The 15,044-nt window shown below is 42.2% G+C and overlaps 2 protein-coding genes across 3 annotated transcripts in view; one reads left to right on the top strand and one right to left on the bottom strand.

The window, feature by feature from the left end:
* Nucleotides 1-3,261: 3,261 nt before the first annotated feature.
* Nucleotides 3,262-8,442, bottom strand: LOC115008219 (bromo and FHA domain-containing protein DDB_G0267958-like). The gene is made up of 5 exons (XM_029431662.1): nucleotides 7,776-8,442; nucleotides 7,420-7,587; nucleotides 7,072-7,250; nucleotides 6,633-6,873; nucleotides 3,262-6,270 (listed from the first exon to the last, which is right to left on the bottom strand). Exons 1-5 carry the CDS (start codon nucleotides 8,415-8,417, stop codon nucleotides 5,773-5,775), a joined length of 1,728 nt encoding a protein of 575 aa, XP_029287522.1. The 5' UTR covers nucleotides 8,418-8,442; the 3' UTR covers nucleotides 3,262-5,772.
* A 228-nt stretch (nucleotides 8,443-8,670) lies between these two features.
* The window catches only part of kctd6a (potassium channel tetramerization domain containing 6a), a 12,693-nt gene continuing 6,319 nt past the window's right edge, over nucleotides 8,671-15,044 (top strand). The window contains exons 1-3 of one of the 2 annotated variants that reach the window (XM_029431664.1): nucleotides 8,671-8,804; nucleotides 12,115-12,214; nucleotides 14,081-14,250. In XM_029431664.1, coding sequence (XP_029287524.1) covers nucleotides 12,188-12,214; nucleotides 14,081-14,250 — 197 coding nt within the window. In that variant the 5' untranslated portion in view covers nucleotides 8,671-8,804; nucleotides 12,115-12,187. Of the gene's footprint in view, nucleotides 8,805-9,355; nucleotides 9,512-12,114; nucleotides 12,215-14,080; nucleotides 14,251-15,044 lie in introns of those variants that run through there. The other variant, XM_029431663.1, reaches the window with a different exon arrangement.

The following is a 15,044-nucleotide window of genomic DNA, read 5'->3' as shown; positions in this document are numbered from 1 at the left end:
CTACTTTTACTCAAGTAAAGGATCTGAGAACTGTTTCCATCACTGCATAAAAGTGATGATAAACACCAAAGAAGAAGAAGGTAGGGCACGTGAAGGTGCGTCATGCCGTGTTGCATTTTGGGACGATGGCGCCATCTTGTGAGGAACGCGCTCTGTTCACAAGCGAAGGTGGTTTATTTATTTTTAATATATAAGTATACTATGTGTTGGAGGAAGTATTCAGATCCTTTACTTAAGTTAAATTACTAAAACCACACGGTACAAATACTCCATTACAAGTAAAAGGTCTGCATTGAGAACTTAAGTATTTAAGTATAATCAGAAAAATTATTAAATAGTTTTAAAAGTACTCTAAACCTCAAAATGATAAATAATAATAATAATTTTAATAAATGAAAAGCAGTAAATCTTCATATTTGAGAATGTGTATCTATGAAATGTTTTTACACAAAAAAAAGATTGCTAATGTTAGCATAAAATGGTGAACATTGTAAGCATTATTTCTACTAAACATGAGCAGGAAATGGAAAAACTCGAGTATAACTTGTGCTGAAAGTACTTGAGTAAACGTACTTATTTTCACCACAGTTTCCTCCAAACTATTTGTAAACAGAGAAAGCTTGACAGTTCTGCTGAGCAACGGTTGCTAAGCTATGATTGGACAATTGCTGTTCGGGGGAGGGGCTTAGCAATAGTCCTGTATTCAAACTTTTACTTACCATTACTATATATTTAAGCAATAGCTCACGACAGGCCGTGGTATATGGTCATTATATCACAGTTAAGGGGCGTGGTTCGGCCCGACGATATATATTTATAAAACAGACATGTCAAATCAAGCAATCTGATTGGTTCTTAGCCGTGGTATAATGAGCGTATATCATGGGTAGAATTGTTTTTCACAACAAGTCAGTATCCCTCCGCGTCTGAGAAAAAGCTACAACCGTTACAGCTGTTAAATTACGTCCGTTAAGAAACAAACTTACAAAGCTTTACTCTGGAAGAGTGGATCGATCAATGCCTATCTCCAGAGAAGAGAGCCCTAAAAGACGACACGCAGAGCTACGTGAAGAGCAGGTAGACCAAATGGAAAAATACCGAAACGACCCCGGTGAAGCAAACAAAATGGGCAGTTATGTGCTTTAAAGACTGGTGTCAGGATAAAGCTGTGGTTATAGATATAGCAACATACAAATTAATGTAAATAAATAACCAAATAATCGATGTCTAATATGTTCGCGAGCTGTTAGCTATTTTATTTTGAACATCATTACTTAATAATAAAAACTATTTAAATTGGAGTGTGTATTTTTCTTTCATATTGCCACACTTGGTAACCGTTTTATAAAAGCAATAACTCACTTCAGATTGTGATATATCGTCATTATATCACAGTTAAGGGGCGGGGCGTGGTTCGGCCTGACGCGAAGCCCCCTTACCACGGCCTGTCGTGAGCTATTGCTTAAATATACATACATACATACATACATACATACATACATACATACATACATACATACATACATACATGTATAGTAGCCGCTCAGGAGGCCGGTGGGGAGGCAGGGCAGGATGCGGGCGGAGCCGCTCAGGAGGCCAGCGGGGAGGCCGGGCAGGATGCGGGCGGATAGGCCGGGCTGGAGTCCGACGGAGTAGTCGCTCGGGAGGCCGGGCTGGAGTCCGGGCTGGAGTCCGGGCTGGAGTCCGACGGAGTAGTCGCTCTGGAGGCCGGGCTGGAGTAGTCGCTCGGGAAGCCAGGCTGGAGGCCGGGACTGGGGGCCGGAGGAGCCGGTCTGGAGACCGGGCCGGAGTCACTGGGGTCTCTACAGTAAGGGGGAACACGGGGATCTCGAGCGTCAACGGGGACACGGGGGTCTTGGGAGTCAAGGGGAACACGGGGGTCTCGGGAGTCAAGGGGAACGAAGGGGTATCGGGAAGAGATGGGAGCACAGGGGTCTCGGGAAGAGATGGGAGCACAGTGGTCTCGGGAGGAGAGGGGATCACAGGGGCTGGGGTCCCGAGGGACAGAGGGATCACAGGGTCTGGGGTATCGAGGGACAGAGGGAGCACAGGGGCTGGGGTATCGAGGGACAGAGGGAGCACAGGGCTGAGTCCCGAGGGACAGAGGGAGCACCGGGTCTGGGGTATCGAGGGACAGAGGGAGCACAGGGACTGGGGTATCGAGGGACAGAGGAAGGCCAGGGTCTGGTGTATCGAGGGACAGAGGGAGCCAGGTGCTGGGGTCTCGAGGGGTAGCTGGAGAACCGCTGGGGTCTCGAGGGACAGCTGGGGAACAGCTGGGGCGGATGTCAGCAGAGATCCGGCAGCGGGAACTGGAGTCTGTGGAGGTCCGGTAATGGGAACTGGAGTCTGCGGAGGTCCGGCAGCAGGAACTGCCTCCTCTATGATCTGTGCACTTGGTATTGACTAGGTTTAGTTAGTAGTCAGGAATTGACCACAGGGACGTGTTTAATCTATTTGCTAGAGACAACCATTAACAGAACCTTTTGAGATGTTAATCGCTCCAAACCTTTATAAAATACCCCATAAAGATACAAAATCTTAATGTCCACAATTCTCGGTTTAAATCAAAAGATTCATTTTATTTTAAGTATATGGATATATATATATATATCTATATATATATATATATATCTATATATATATCTATATAGATATATCTATATATATAGATATGTATATATATATATAGATATGTATATGTATATATATATAGATATATGTATATATATCTATATAGATATATCTATATATATAGATATGTATATATATATATAGATATGTATATATATATATATGTATATGTGTGTATATATATATATATATATATATATATATATGTGTATATGTATATATGTAAAGGTGAGGCTAATTTTAACTATTTTATATACTGCAGGGTATCTTAATCTATAACAATATCATAATTTATTAGTTGATTTATATTTTTTGTATTAATCTCAATCAGCAAGTAACTATTGTTGTCAAATAACTATAAATGTAAAGTAAAATGTACAATGGTTACCTCCAAACTTTAGTGGAGTAGGACTATAACGTAACATATAAAGTAAAGTACCTCAAATGTACTTAGTCACATCCCACCTGGTTATTTTCCTCTTTAAAGAGAAACAACATCAAAATCATTTGTTTTCCATAGAGGCAAATAAACTAAATCAGGATTAATTTTGAAAGCCCCAAATCTGCAGCAACAACTGAGTCACTGGCAGGAAGAACGAGACAAAGTGAAGCCTTAAACATTTTTATTGGCAAACTTTAACAGGAAGTTCTGCATCAGATCCGACAGTCAGAAAACACATCTGTCCTCCTCCTCGACTCGAACATAAAAAATAAAAACATTTTCTGCAGAAGTTTCGAGGAACTCAAAGAACAAATCCCTTGTTAAAAATCAAACTATATTACAGCGTCTCCTGGTTCAGAACATTTCATTTCATTTACTCGTTTTCTGACCAGGAGAGAAAAGTTCATGGTGGAATTATTACACCACAGAAAACAACCTTTTTAACACTTTATTTTATGGGTCCTTCATTTCCTAATGTCATGGAAATAGTTATGTAATCTGCTACTAATAATAGGGAAGTGGTTTTCCAAACGACACATTTCACTTCCATGTTCAGCTGACCTGCTGTGCAGTAAAATGCTAAACTAAACTAATTTAGGCAGAATTTGAACCAGTTCCACCGTGTCTCTTGTCACCGTGTCTCTTGTCACCGTGTCTCTTGTCACGATAATTAGTCCCACAATAGTTCTTTCTGTAGAATTATTAGGAAATTACAGATTATGAAATAAAGTGTCACAAAAAAAAAAGTGTCTGAATTCTAAAAAAAATAATTCAATCTGATTTTTGACAAAATGAATATCTTTGTTTTCTTAACGCGACTCTAATGCTGCGTTCATTTCATGTTGGAGTTCGTTACCAGCTGTTTCCACGTGAACATCCAAAGCGTAATTATGAAAGCTCTGATATAATAGGCCCATAATAATCTGAGAACATGTATGGACGCCTGTCTGTAGTCATTTGTAACGGTTATTTAATATTAATAGTGCGATATTGTGAATGGACAGTATGTTTAACCCTCACGTGACCAACTGTAATATAGAGCTTCCATGATTCAACTTCTTTGAGAATCGATTAATCGTTAAACTAATTTCTCGTGCCGAAATGACCGAAGATTTAGTTTTCAGCCTCTCAAATATGGTGATTTTCTGCTTTTCTGTTCTTTTTTAACATTAAAGTGAAGATCTTTGGGTTTTGGACTGACAAAACAAGACATTTGAAGACTTCCCCTTGGACTTTGAGAAAATGGGATGTACATTTTGATAAATCGATGAATCTAGAAAACTGCAGATTAATCAGTGATTACAATAATCTTTAGTTGCAGCCTTCCTCTGTAACCATCGATAATGTGAGCATGACGTGAACACGGCATAAAGGCCTCGGCATGCTTCAAACAAAACATCCTGAAGCGTTGGATTCACTACAGCCAACGAACAGAAAGAAAAACAAAGCGATAAATTCCAGGTCCTTTTCTCAGATGTGCATCAACTGGGATCACAGAAACCTTTTAACAAACGCAAAGCTTCAGAAACATCCTCAACAGCTTCAGACATCCACAGTTCAGATGAAAATCAAACCATGTTCTGTTCCTGCTCTGAGCTGCAGTGACTTTTAATAATGAATTTTAACCCCAAACAGGATTAAAACACATTTCCCCGCCTGTTACTTCCATCATCCAGCAGCTGGATGGACATATTGAAACAGACTTGTGCTGCAGGTCTGTAACCGTCCTGTCAGCTAATTTAACATTTACACATTTATTGGTGGCTTTTTTTTTCAAGCCATGTTTGGGGTCGCTCTGCCTCCCTGAAACTCTTTTTCTTCCCTCTTATACTTTCCACATGAACTAGTCTTCACCCTCAGTTGAAAAATACCACCGGCAATTTGGTACTAACTATACGGAAATATTCTGAGAGTAAACATATTCAATAATCATTTCAAGAAGAAAGTTAGCCTCGTACTCGTAACTGTTGAAGAACGGCTAACGTCTTAAAAGAATCGAAACGTCAAAATATAACGGGATGGATTTATTTAAGATTTTCTGACATTTTATAGATCGATTAATCTAGAAAATAATCTGCGGATTAAACTGATAAAGACAGTGAGGCTTCTTCTTCTGAAATTAAATTCTTCTTGTAACGTGCCTTTTTCCAAATTATTATGACATTAGCCCCTTGGACCTAGTACTCACATTTAGTACCAAATTGCGTAGTTCTGTCCAGAAATCAGTTACTTTCTAGTAAATTACTAGGATATGATGGGACGTATAAAACAAAACGTTACCAAAATGTGTTTTTGAAACCGCTACCATCATACATGGAAGGTGTAACAAAAGAGGAAGTTGGTTGTTTTTGAGATCCAGTTATCCTGAGACACACGACCATCAGGGGTTAAAACGATGCAGATAATCGAGTGATCAATCAGCTGTGGCCATGTTACTGTTAGACTCAGTTTCAGGGGAGCAGTTTTGTGTTTGAGGCTTTTCTGAGATCAAATCAACTCATTTCTGCTCAAAGTTACAATATAAAGTAAAGCTGTCATTAGTTTCCCTCCAGTTACTGACCTACTACAATTCCCAGAATCCCTTTTCAACACCTCCCAGAGAAGAGGGCGGGACGTCTGTACTGCTCTCTGATTGGAGGTTGGGGTTATTTAGTTCATGGGCGGAGCCTACAGTCTTAGGGAGCCGATAGGTCGGATCGTCCGACTTCTGAGTGTCCCTTCAGGAGGCCGAGCCTCACCACCACAACCCGCCTCTTCTTCTGCTCCGACCCTTCATCATCCTCCTCCCCCTCCCTCTCCTTTACTTTACGCTTCCCTCTCTCCTTCCTCTTCTCCTCCTTCCTCAGCTTCTTCGCCTTCTTCTTCCTCCTCTTCTTTTCTATCTCTGCCTTTTCCTCCACGGCTTGATCTTCCTCCTCTTCCACTCCCACCGGCACTTCTTCCACTTCCACCTCCTCTACCGCCATCTCCATTTCCTCCTCCTCTTCCTCGTCATCATCATCATCTTCCTCTTCTTCTTCTACCTCCTCCTCCTCCTCCTCATCCTCTTCATCCTCTTCTTCCTCCTCCTCCTCCTCCTCCTCAATATCCTCCTCCTCCTCCGCGTCTGTCATCTGTTCTCCTTTCAGCTGCTCTAGTTTCATCTTCATCCTCTGTCGTCCGTTCTGTGTTGGCTGACGGGAACAGAGCACAAAGTTAAGAAACAACAAAAACACTCAAACAAAAAAGCAACAATAATTTCCTAAAATGTTTTTGTCTAACTTGTTACTCGTCTTGCAGCCTCTTTGGGGTTTAGAGTCTCGGGTTGGGGCTAATGTTGATAAGTCTCCATGTTTACGGACATACAGACCTGAAGGACTCCTATCAGTCAAACCCTTCAATGAGTACAAATACTTTATTTTAAATAGGTAAACAATTGGAGTCTTCTTTATTTAATCATTGTGACATTTGAATTGTGCAAACATCAAAATGTCCGGCTACAGCCAAGGTTTGTGTAACAAGAGTCCTGCACTACCAGCAGCCTCGTGATACTCACCGCCTTCTTGCCGTTCCGGAGTCTGTGCAGCAGTAACCTGACGGTGTCTTTGTTCTGACATAGTCCCATGGTGTTGAGAGCGTCGAGAGCAGAGCCAGAGCAGCCCTGCAGGCGGAGCTCTGCCCCCAGAGCGGCCTGCAGGAAATTATTCTTCCAGATGTTCCTGGTGAAGAGCGGGATGGAGAGCGCCACCACGGTCCTGCGCTCCAGCAGCGTCTGGGCCTGTTCCTCTGACATCTGGCTGCCACAAAAACAAACAGAACATATGTTCATCAGATCACTGATCCACGTCTGGTCAGATTTAAATCTACAGACCGATGAGGTCTTAGCAGATAAAAATAAATAAAAAATAACCAGCAGGATTATCCAACACTTCTGGCCAATGGCCCGTGTTAAAGCTCTGACTGTGTGAACTGAGCGTGTCCCGGCTAATACTTACTTGCTGCTCTTTGAGAGAGTGTTGATGTCGGGGAACAGCGAGGTGAGGCAGGAGGTGACGAGTGGAGCCTTGTCCTGGGCCCAGTTCAGACAGCGCCGCCATGGGAAGGACGACAGCGGCTTCCTGCTCGACACCTTCTGATGGAATGGATTGTCCGTCTGCCGCGTCAGCGCCTTCATCTGCACATAATGCAACGATTACATTCGTTAGAGCACATATGAGACTGACGGTGGCTGATCGATCAGTGCATATTTCATAATAATGGGGTAAAAGTACAATGTGCCTTATGAAGACTTCAAGCCGAATGTGTTTGTCCACATCAACATGTGAAGGAGCTTCTGTCCTCACCTCCTCTTTCAGCTGCTTGCTCCAGAACTCCATCATGGGCTTCCGTGCACCTTTGGCTGACCACAACATTTTGAAAGCAGCCTTGTAGCAGGACTTGCTCACCAGCAGTGCTGCTTTGCTCTTCTTCCCCATCCTGCGGCCTTTCTTCTTCTTGTCTCTCACCTCTGACTGCAGTCACCAACACCAAGGATACAAACAGAAAACAAACTTCTTGTATGAAACATGATCACATTAGACATGTTTTAGCCCACTAACCACAGATATGGAATTCTTTCGAAAGACTGCACACCGAAAAGTTGTAGAAGTGTCATAACATTGCATAATCAGTGCATCGCGATATTACTGGTCTCACACACCTGTTTTGTCTGCGGCGGTTTCACCCACAGGGTCCTCTTTCCGCTCTGCCTGCGTTTGCATCTGCTCCTGATGACCTGAGCGCAGGTCTCACATAGGAAGGACTTGTCGTGCACGGAGGCGTCCGGGAAGGTCCACTGCACCGTCTCCGGGGTGGTGAAGGTGTACACCGCTCTCCTGTTGAAGCTACGGCCCTGCCGCTCAAACTCAGACTTGCAGGCGGAGCAGTTCTTGTCCTCCGGCCGCTTGGGACGCCGGCGGCCACCTCGCACAGCTGGAGGGACAGTAGTACCCAGTTCAGAAGCTTCTATCTTCTGTGGGTCCTCCTCGGCCTCTGGCGGAGGAGAATCCTCCACATCATTTCCACCGGGGCAGTCCACCTCCGCACCCACGACAGGTTCGGGAAGCTCCACCTGCAGGGTGGGCTGCCCCGGCAAACTACACTCGGGTTCAGCCACCGTTGTAAAGCTTTCCTGTGGGGTGACTCCACCGTCAGCCGCCGGTGTACCTGAGGATGAGGTCGCCTCCATGGAACTTAAGTTAGCGGCCGCGGAGGCGTGGGCATAGTCGTGCTCGTTTGTCTCGGAAGGGGGAACGGTCTCCTCATCATTCCCCGCGTTGGTCTCAGCGTTTTCAGTCGCCATGATGAACGGACGCTCTCCGGTTTGAGTCAACTGTCGAAATACGCAGAAAGAAAAACTCTGTCTGCGGTCATCGCTGTTCACGGAGCAGCAGGCTAACGACACAAGCTAACACCGAAGCCCGCCAGAATAAAAAACAGGACGTCCAGGCAGATGTTTTTAGAGTAAAACTCTCTTGTACGATTTAAGCGACGTGGACAGCAAAGTTTGTTAAATATTACTAAGCAAGAGAGACAAAATAAAGACCGTTTTTAAGTAGGAACAGCTCCAGAGCAGTTGGAAATCACTGAGGCTGCGACCAACAGGATGTAGCCGCTGATAAACAATATAGTAGTTTCCGTGTTTCTGTTTACAGGCGGCCCGCTAGCGCCCCCGTGTGGCGGGAGGCAGGTACTACATATATCCTCCCTCACAGAAACATGGGGCCAATTAATTTATTAATTGAACTCACTGTACTCCATGTGGTGGCTGATACGCAATTGCTGTTTTACTTTCATCTGGACCTAATTTTATTTGACATCTTAACATACTCCTGAAACATACATTTTGGTAAAAAGTGTGATTTATGAACGTTTTATTGAAGTTTAAACTTTTGACCCCAGAGGATACAGGGTGTAAAGCAAATTTGAGGAGAACAGGAGGGTTAGTTAAATTACAAAAGTATCTGCATCAGAATATACGTAAAGTACAAAAAGTTAAAGTACTAATTATGCAGAATGGCCCATTTCAGAATAAGATGTATTATATTATTGGATTATAATTATTGATCCATGAATGAATGCAGTTTAGTATTCATAAACGGGTTATCCAAACTAATACATTCTTTGGAAAGGGTATGGTAGCCCATATTGCTAAGTCTTAAAACGATGATAAATAAAATGGTAGCTTATTAAGCATGTCTTTGTCAAAAAGAGAGTTATAGTAACGACTCTTATTTTATGAGGTCTTATTTTGATAGGTCTTACCGGAAGTGTCCTCACACTCGGTGTCTAACCTGACAGAACTGTAACTGATGGATAACTGATGGATGTTGCGTTAAATGGATGATTTTACCTTTACCTGTGTGTCGTGTTAAAGCCGAGATGGTGCGGTTATCGGTAAGACCAGACTGACCTTTTTTTTATTGAATTTGTTACGGTGTGACGGCTTTTTTATAATTTTTATACAAATGATGCTAACTAGCTAGTGAGCTAACTAAGGGCAGTTAACGGCAGCGATACGTTCCAGTTAGCTTTCATCCAAACAGAGAGATGATCACACACAACAGGTGATCACCACCTTCAGGTGTTTCTGAGGTGCTCCTTCATGTATTAACATGATGTTCATAAATAGAGGTGTTTTAAAGAATGACGCAGTACGCAACACCACCGTACTAACGTTACAGCCGCTTAAATGTACACATTGAAATCATGTACTGATAAGCATGGGCGGATAATGAGTCAATGGGCCCCTGGGCACAGACATGCAAAAGGCCCCACAACTTCTACATGGGAGCAAAACACAGACTTTGTAGTTGTTTAGCCTCTTTTTGTTGCTTTTGTGTCTTGTTGTTGTTGTTATGCATCTCTCTGTGATTTGGGATCTCTTTGTAGTCTTTTTTATTTATCTTCCTGGTTGGTACATCTCTCCCTGAGTGACACTTTGTAGGTGAAGGTCCGGGGGGGGGGGGGGGGGGGGGGGGGGGGGGCTGACATTTTTGGCACCTTGGCCTGTGCCCGGTAGGCCTATTCAGTAATCATCAGTGGTGATAAGGGCTGCAACTTACAACCATAGGTAAAGTCTGGTCTGAACATTAAGACATTGAAATGTTTGAAAATACTGGAAAATCTAAATGTCCTAAAGCCTAAAATAGGATAAAACTTTATTAATCCCAAAAGAAATTGTTGTGCAGATCATTACAAAATAATAACATATATTATATGTATATAATAAATGAATATGCCATTAAATAGACCTAATTAAATAATTGATATTTCTGTTTTAATTAGCTTTACCTTTGTATTAATTTACCTTATTTACTTTAAAATAAATGTATATATTTTAGATTTATTTTTAAATATAATTATTCATTATTCAATTTACGTATTTATTTATGTATTATTTTCCCTTTGCATTTCTCCCCCTATATAGTTCCCCAAACTTATTTATTTCTACATTTCATTTTACATGTCTGCTTAATTGTGCAAATGAAAGCTTGTGAATTTCACCAAGGAATCAATAAAGTTTATATTAACCTATAATAATACATGATACATTATTACATGATTGTATTTTTTATAATTAAACTGAATCTGAAATTTCAAAGTAACTAAAGTTATCAAATACATGTAGTGGAGTAAAGGGAAAATGTAAATACTCAAGTACCTCAAAATGGTACTTAAGTCCACCACAGCTACTACTCCCTCATTCAATCGCTAGGCAAATGACTGCATTCAGTGCAGTGGTTTATCATCCTGCTGTTCCACCTATCTTTTTCTGTTCTCCAGTTTCATACGTGAATAGATTTGACTGAGTTGTCTTGTACAATAAAAAATAAATGTTTATTTCTACTGAAACAATAATATATTGATTATATGGTCATTTGGTGATATACTTTTACAGAAAACACATCCCACAAGTGTACTGTGGGATTATCAGATCTTGTTTGATGATAGCTGCTGCTGGAAACAATGTTGATGAGAGCAGTGATTCAATCTCAAAGCAAAGTTGCACGCAGATAAACCAAAACAATGTAGCTGAAAGAGGCCATAAAGCTCTGGAGCTGAAGGGAACTGCAATAAAAAGGTGAAGTGAGAAGTGAGGCCTCTGTAGCCCGCTCAGCTAGCAGCTGGAGGCTACATTAGCTGCTTCTCGCATAACGCACACAAATCTCTAACCAAATTGTCAGCAGTCGTGTTGCATTGTGGGTAATGTATCACCTTGTTTTGACAAAGAAGAAGATTGCATGCAATAAAAATGACCATATATTCATATATTCATTTCTGAACACATTTTTATCTAACAAAATATTCTGCTTCAATCCATATTTGTTGATGTATGTTGGTCCTTTCAAAACAACATTTTCACTGCAGTCAAAATTGGTTCGCTATCCCGCTTTCTGCACAAAAAGGAGGCACGCACATGTGCTTAACAGCACCATAAATTACATTTATACATCCAAAAAAAGACGCTGAATCTCAAATTGAGGTTTGTGTTCAAGGATTTGTTTTTGTTTTTTTAGGGTGAAGATATAAAATTCAAAAAACCTCACTAGAAGCTTTGAATGTAAAATAAATGACTTTCGGTTTGTGCATGTTTTAACAAAGATGAAAAAAAAGACAATATCTCTGCTTCCGTTGCACAAATTTAGATCCTTTTGAAAACAACAAGATGAATCGAGAACTGTTTTGTACTTGCAGCACGCTGAAATTCAAACTGAGATTGACATTTAGCTAGGCATTCCTAGCCTATTAACCGCAGCCGAGTCAGATATGTGATGTAGTCACAGCTCCATTAACCAAGTCGTCCAAATCTGGGTTTGTTTCTGAGATTTAAGAAGCGAGCGACGCAGCTCCTCCTTCTGTTTCTCACCGTCTGACAGTTTGTGGACACATCGGGGACACGAGACTAATCGGCCAGATAATGTCTGGACCATGTCAAAGTGGCATCAGCTGGAACACTTATCTCCATGGCAACCATCTTGTCATCCTCTTTGTTGCAGGTGATTGTGGAAATGATCTTCTCAACAGTCTGAACCCGAAGAGAAACAACAGTCAGCCAGTGTAGGGCTGCAGATGGAGAATGGAGACCTGGGTCACATGGTGAGTGTGTGTGTGTGTGTGTGTGTGTGTGTGTGTGTGTGTGTGTGTGTGTGTGTGTGTGTGTGTGTGTGTGTGTGTGTGTGTGTGTGTGTGTGTGTGTGTGTGTGTGTGTGTGTGCAGATATGTTTTTTGTAAAAATACATCTGCACACACACAGAAAAATGTTTTTTCTTTTGCTGCAGACATTTTTCTGTCTGAACTGTGTCGCTTTCTGGCAGTTTGACCTTTGGCCAGTTGATCAATATCTGACTTTTGAATGATGGCACATGCATTCATGCTGCTGTGTTTATGTGTGTGTGTGTGTGTGTGTGTATCGTTGTACTTTATGAGGACCTTCAAATAGTTGTTACTATAGTTGTTAAAAACTTTCAGTCCCACTAACAATGCAGTGTATCGTTATGGCAGGGGTGGGGAACCTCATTTGATCCGGCCCTCGAGGTAATTCATAAACACACGCAAACAAATCAACTAGAAAAACAAAATAAAATCTAGACAGCAATAGACGGGGGATTGACTGTTTTTCCTGGCCAAGGTCAGGGTCCTTGAACACAACACAAGCGGAATGTGCCATCACGTGGTCACGTCATGTAAAAAAACTTCAATATTAAACGAGACTCATTGACATCAGTGACAAGCATGGCGAGTGTAAAGAAGAGAAAGCTGGATGCAGAATGTCGCACTTTCCAGGAGAAATGGACGAATGATTATTTATTTGAGGAAGTAAAAGGCAGAGGTTATGAGTTCAATAATTAGTACGGCCCTCGAAGGATGTTGTAAAAAAAAAGAAAGGAAAAAGGTTCCCCCCCCCCTGCGTTATGGGATTGTTCAGTGTTAACAGCTCTAGTTACGCATTTCATTTAGTGATGACCTGTGGATGTCCTATTTTTGTTTTACTATGTTTTATTATCAGTTTATATTTCAAATTTGTGGGCGATTTATAAGAATAATGCTTAAACATTTGCTACACTTGTGCAGATGTAAATATATGTAGGGAAAAACAAACAAGCAGTTTTGTGTATGATATCAGATTTGGTTCTATTTTGAATATACATTACAGCGAGGATAAAAGGTGTACAGGTGTGTTTAAGTGTATTCACCTGAGCACAGCTGAGCTGCTGATGTCGGTCCCAATTTTAAGCTGACATGCACCCCTAACAGCACTTCCAAGCAAATAGCATTGTGGTGCTCCTGTGCTATTTTCACATATGTAAGTTAGATAATGTGCATACAAGGTGCAAAATTGGCCCGTTTTTATGAAAAAATGAACCTCATTGCAAAAACAGTCCAATTCACAAAGATCAGCGCTAATAATCACAAGGAGTCACAGTGACGTTTAGTCTTCAGAGAGTTGGTGATAACTGTATTTAGGGGTGTCACGCCCAGACTTTCCAGTGATCATTAATGATTGTAGCCAGGCGAAGGCATCGTCCTGCTCCACTCACACTGATTTATTTTCGGATGTATTGACAGGATGGAGCTCTCCTACATGTTTTGAAAATACAAAAATTAAAATGAAAAATAAAGTTACTCTATAAACAATTTAACAGATTATTTCTTCCCTCTTCCTCACTAAAAAAGGGAAAATTAAACTCCTCTGCAAAACGTTATGGCTGGGTGTGCGCTGTAACAGCATTAGCACAATGTCTTTTGTGAATCGGACCTTGCACATTATGCACAATTCATGGTGCCATCAGCGGATGCAATTCATTCTTTGTGAATTCACGCCCGAGCGTACAGCGTCCTTCTGTGCTCAGAAGTTTAGGCTCCAGACGTCAACCAGCTAAGTTCGAACTGTAATTGTTCGAACTTTCTCTAATGAGAAAGGCCTTCAGTGTTGTCTCTGACTGCTGTTCCTGCTCCGTCCAGATGGGGGAGCCAGTGACTCTGAATGTAGGCGGCTGCGAGTACAGCACGTCTCTGTCCACGCTGCAGCGCTACCCTGAATCCATGCTGGGAGCCATGTTTGGAGGAGACCTCCCCACCGTCAGGGACGCACACGGAAACTACTTCATCGACCGCGATGGCCCGCTGTTTCGGTAAGTGTGCGTTTGAGTGTATGAGTGTCCTAGTGGCAGAAGTGGGTATTTTTGAATAGTAAAATCTGCAGCTCGCTGATCAAATAATCACATTTTCCCCTGCAGTAAATATCCAAATGTACTATGTATTAGGGGTAACATGTAAATCCATCGATCTGAATCAATGTATTGATTATTTATTTAATTTAGTGGAATGCCAGCACTCTATTTTTCATCCATCCATCGTCTACCGCTTATCCGGGGTCGGGTCGCGGGGGCAGCAGCTCCAGTAAGGAACCCCAATTTTCCGTTCTCCGGGCCACATCCTCCAGCTCCGACTGGGGGATCCCGAGGCGTTCCCAGTGAGGAGATATAATCTCTCCACCGAGTCCTGGGTCTTCCCCGGGGTCTCCTCCCAGCTGGACGTGCCTGGAACACCTCCCTAGGGAGGCGCCCAGGTGGCTCCTTACTAGATGAACCACCTCAACTGGCTCCTTTCAACGTAAAGGAGCAGCGGCTCTACTCCGAGTCTCTCCTGATGGATGAGCTTCTCACCCTATCTCTAAGGGAGACGCCACCCACAACACATTTCGGCCGCTTGTACCCACGATCTCGTTCTTTTGGTCATGACCCTTCATGACCACAGGTGAGGGTAGGAACGAAGATCGACCGGTAGCTTGAGAGCTTTGCCTTCTGGCTCAGCTCTCTTTTGGCTATCAAAATTGAAAGTTTACTTTAAATAACAGACTTTAACATCACGTTAAATGATAACGGGGCATCACTCTCTATATAGAGATATACAGTATATTGGCCTT

Source organism: Cottoperca gobio, chromosome 5, assembly GCF_900634415.1.
Source record: "Cottoperca gobio chromosome 5, fCotGob3.1, whole genome shotgun sequence".
In the NCBI taxonomy this organism is placed as follows: Eukaryota; Metazoa; Chordata; class Actinopteri; order Perciformes; family Bovichtidae; genus Cottoperca; species Cottoperca gobio.
Note: the sequence above shows the minus strand (reverse complement) of the source record. Positions and strands in the feature narration are given on the sequence as shown.